Source organism: Xiphophorus hellerii, chromosome 15, assembly GCF_003331165.1.
Source record: "Xiphophorus hellerii strain 12219 chromosome 15, Xiphophorus_hellerii-4.1, whole genome shotgun sequence".
Taxonomy (NCBI): domain Eukaryota; kingdom Metazoa; phylum Chordata; class Actinopteri; order Cyprinodontiformes; family Poeciliidae; genus Xiphophorus; species Xiphophorus hellerii.
In genome coordinates, this window is record NC_045686.1 from 13,442,423 (window position 1) to 13,446,691 (window position 4,269).

General features: G+C 41.3%; 1 protein-coding gene across 1 annotated transcript; it reads right to left on the reverse strand.

Annotated features, from left to right (window-relative positions):
• Positions 1-419: 419 nt before the first annotated feature.
• On the reverse strand, positions 420-2,598 carry fkbp3 (FKBP prolyl isomerase 3). The gene is made up of 7 exons (XM_032585026.1): positions 2,464-2,598; positions 2,165-2,266; positions 1,970-2,071; positions 1,743-1,878; positions 1,566-1,633; positions 850-947; positions 420-715 (listed from the first exon to the last, which is right to left on the reverse strand). Exons 1-7 carry the CDS (start codon positions 2,563-2,565, stop codon positions 661-663), a joined length of 663 nt encoding a protein of 220 aa, XP_032440917.1. The 5' UTR covers positions 2,566-2,598; the 3' UTR covers positions 420-660.
• Between the last annotated feature and the right edge of the window lie 1,671 nt (positions 2,599-4,269).

Sequence of the window (4,269 nt, forward strand, 5' to 3'; positions counted from 1 at the left end):
GGATTTCATAAACTGGTTTAAACTTGTCACAAAAAAAAGCTTTGTGTGGAAAAGCCTTGAAGATCAAGTAATGTTGCCGTTAATTCATTTGCATATGGAGCTAAAGAAAAACATTTTTAACTGCCCTAAAAAGTTGTATTAAACTTGAAATAGTGAATTATATGTGGAACAAGTGACATTAACTGGCACAGACAAAACAGTTTCCACGGTGATACTTTTTTAGTGTGACACATCGTTAAATTGTTTTCAAATATTGGAAAGCTGGGTGATGATTATCTGATCTTACTTTTCAAAGATGGGGTTTGCATCTTCAAACTCAGACCAGTTGATGCAAGTTGCATCACACTTTGCAGAACTACTCAGTTAGTCCTTTTTAACCTGAAAACAATTCGGCAACCTCTGAAATAAAAACCACAGAGTTCATTGAAACGGGTTTATTATTCATAATGTACATGCAAAAAAAACAAAGAACAACTCGTTCCTCCTCTTAAAATAAACATTGAAAAATCATAAATTTTCCATTCGGTATTTGAAACTGCCAGTAACTATTTGTTCTTAAAGTAAACTGACAAATGCAGTCCAAAGACGGTGTAAACTTAAAATCTTTACGGGGGGGGAGGAGGAGAAAGAAACAGACATTGCGTGCATGTTGGGAGATATTCAATCCACGGACACCAACTCCACTTCAAAAATCAGCTTTGCATTAGGTGGAATTCTGATGGAACAGGAATTAAGGAAATATTTGCATATCACCAACAGTTCAACCTCATGCCCAAATGTGTCGACACAAAGCCTCTCCTGTCAAAACCTGAATACCACGTCACCTTCCAGATGAAGAGAAAAGGATACTTGGAATCTGGAACGCCCTTTTTTCCATAAGCCCATTCGGGTTCGATCTCCAGCCGAGCCGTCTCGCCCTTGCTCATTGTCAGAAGGGCCTCGTCCCACTGGGGTGAGAACAGAAATAATCACATCTAACTGTCCGTATTCTCCAAAACGACCCGAGATCACAGATATGCATGCAGGCTAAAATGTATAAGTACACTTCCACTATTATCTGGATAAATACAAATTTCCCAGTTGCAAAGAAGCCAAATTTGACCAGATCAGAACTGATCCTTAAGCTTTACTCATTACAAAACCAGTTCTGATGTGTGGGATCACTGGTATTTTTTTTCTTTTTGTCCCACTTTCTACCATCTAACTGTTCTGAGGTAAAGTCAAAATAAAAATGAAAAATGGTGGGAGTGATTATTTTTTGTTACCCTCCCAATTTCTGCAAAGCACCAGTACCGCTGGCAGCAAAATGCTCCCTCGGCATGATGGTGCCACCACCGTGCTTCACACTTCCTAGATCTGAAAGCCTCAACCTCGACTCCTCCAGACATTCTTCAACGTCACTGAGGCTGTACAGATAATTGTCTCATTCACTGGCTTGTTCAGTTGGACTTTTGGAGCAGGTGTTTAGTTTTTTTTTCTTGGTTGCCAAAATGAATGTATCTGACAACATGACGAGTAAATTTAACCCTTTGGAACTGCAAATACAAAAGGTAACAATGACATACCCCTCTGATGACTTTGCCCATGCCCACTTTAAAACTCAGAGGCTTGGTTTGCTTCTTCTTCTTTGCAGCTGCAGACAGACGAAAGTGTAGGTTTAAAATCTTTTATTGCACATTGGTGATTTTAAAGCCCTACAGGGGGGCTTTTCAGTCAGCTTCTACGTGTGGATGCAGTCATACCTGCGGGAATATTTGTGTCAAAGACTGTCCCGTCTTCCAGGCTGCCAGTGTACCAGCAGCTCACAGTGTCGCCCTTCTTTGGGAAGTTGGTCTTGTCCCCTTTCTTCAGCACCGCTTTGGTATATTTTGGTGGACCCTGAAACAAGCAGTGGCGTCTTAAAGATGCTTCAAACCAGGTAGGAGGCATTTAAAAGAAAATGCATTCTTATAAACCACGAGTTGAGCACCTCGTCCACAACTTCTGCTTTGACTTCTTTGGGCTTCTCTTCAACCTTCACGGCTTTAACCTGCTCGGTTACGTCCTCCACTGGGTCCGTGCCTTTAAACCTCTGCACACACACACACACACAGTAAAACCTTTAACGCAGCCAGCTGAGGATGCAGGATTAGCAACATGAAAAAGTTCAGTTTCCACCACTTACTTTGCTCTGGAAGAGCTGGTTGTAAGCAATGACCAGCTGCTCTTTCTTTGCGGTTTTGGCCACATTTTTAATATTTCCCAGCAGTTTGTGCTCATTGAGGAACTGAAAGACAACACGCACCACAGGGGAGAACATCAGGACACTTTGCGTTACTTGGTGGCGTGTTTTTGGACGATAACGTGTTTCTCATGCTGCTCTCCCCCTATGCTAACTCTGCAGCATGCTTGCAGAACAATGTGAGGAATTACAAAGACGCTATTCTGACTGAAACCGAGGCAACGCTGAAGTGGAAACCCTACCGAGTGGGCCGCATTGTCCTGGAGGAACTTTATTAGGTCTTTTTTAGGCAAGTCATCACTTTTGAGCTGCTCATCGCTCCACTCCCGTGCTGGCTCCGCCATTTTGAGAGGCGAGCTGGTGAACTCTGAACTCTGGGGGATGCCCTCCCGCACTGAATCCACACCAGAACAGGTTTATATTTCACACACCTCTCAGTGACCGTGTTTCAGTTCACGTTCAATAAAATGTTAACTAAACTGGGCATGTAAAATATATAAGATATATGGATGAGTCTACGTAGCTAGGTTTGCAACCCAAAGGCTGCAAAAATGTTTATAATCGTACCTTTTATTTTACTTTTCTTAATATATGGTACAATAATTTACTGAAATATATTATTGTCTTAGATTAAAATTTATTTGACATTTCAAGTATTACATTGCAATTCTGTGTTTGCCCTGCCACCTACTGGAAAAAGATTGCACTAGTGTAATAATATTAGGAGAGAAAAGAATATATATCAGAATACATGGTCACAACTGTGTATGTCTATGAAAGCTGGTGCAACCAGCTGCCTTCAGCAGCCACCTGTTCAGTAAATACAGCTCACCACTGGATCATTTTATCTCAACATAAACACAGATGTTCTCTGAAGGCCTCAGAGATTTGAACATTAGTGAACAAACATCATGAGGACAAAGGAACACCGAAGGGAGGCGTTTAAGCGGGACTACTTTATAAAACAATACTTGGGTATCTCACAGAGATTACCGCTCAATCTTTTTTAGAAGCTGAAAAAAAAAAGGCAAGAAGCGCATTAGAAAGAGAAGCAACCAAAAGCACCAACAACAATTAAAATAATATACTTACACATTCAGAACAAAAGTTCAGGTCATTTGTTTGTGTTATTTTCCCTAAGATTTTCTTCTGTACTCTCATGTACAGTAGATTTGCGCATTCTGGCATTGCTGTTAAACATATGCATAAACCCTGTTAATGTTTTACAGATTTTTCCTTTCATTGCTGATCATGCCATAGATTTGATCCTTTAAGTAAATCACTGAGCTGTTTTGCTTTTACTGGAGGCTATTTGAACATAAATTGCGATCCACCGTCATTCTCTTTCAGATTTCTAACAATGCTTTGTCCTCAAAGCGCAGCAAATGCAGCTCCCTGTTGACTCTCCCACTCAGCTCCTTCAGACTAGCCAGCAGTAATTAGCAAACACCTGGTGAAACTGTGCATCTGCCGAGCTCATTATCCGAGCCACTCCTCAGTGCAACGCTGGTAAAAACGTTGTCAGAGGGTTAATAGAGATGTTGTGAGGACTTCCTGAAGGCGGACTTTCAGAAAGAGCAGGAGTTTCTTAAAGAGACAGAGGCCCAATTTCAAGGCGTTAAATTACAAAGTCATTTTCTTAAAAAGTCATATTTGATATACACAGTATTTGTTATAACAACTGAACTCAATATATTTCCTTGATTATGCTACAAAGTTGCACTATGTGGCTGGAAAATATATAATTCCCACTCCCAAATAAATGTTCTACACTTCATCTGTGTTTGAAATCCTTTCCTGTTTGTCTTTCTATACGTCTGTTGAAGCTGCATTCTACACAAGGCTTCGCGTTTAGTCAGGGTTTAGCTGGAGCTTCTTGTTCTCTGTCAGTCTGCTGCCTCCTGGCACCTTCCTTAGCGTGAACATGTCGGCCTCATCCTTGTTGCATCATCCTGCCTCGCTACATGCGCCCTGCTGCTCCGCTAGTCCACAGCTAATACACCAACAGAGACACATCAGGCTTGAAAACATGCCCTGCTGCAGCTCCT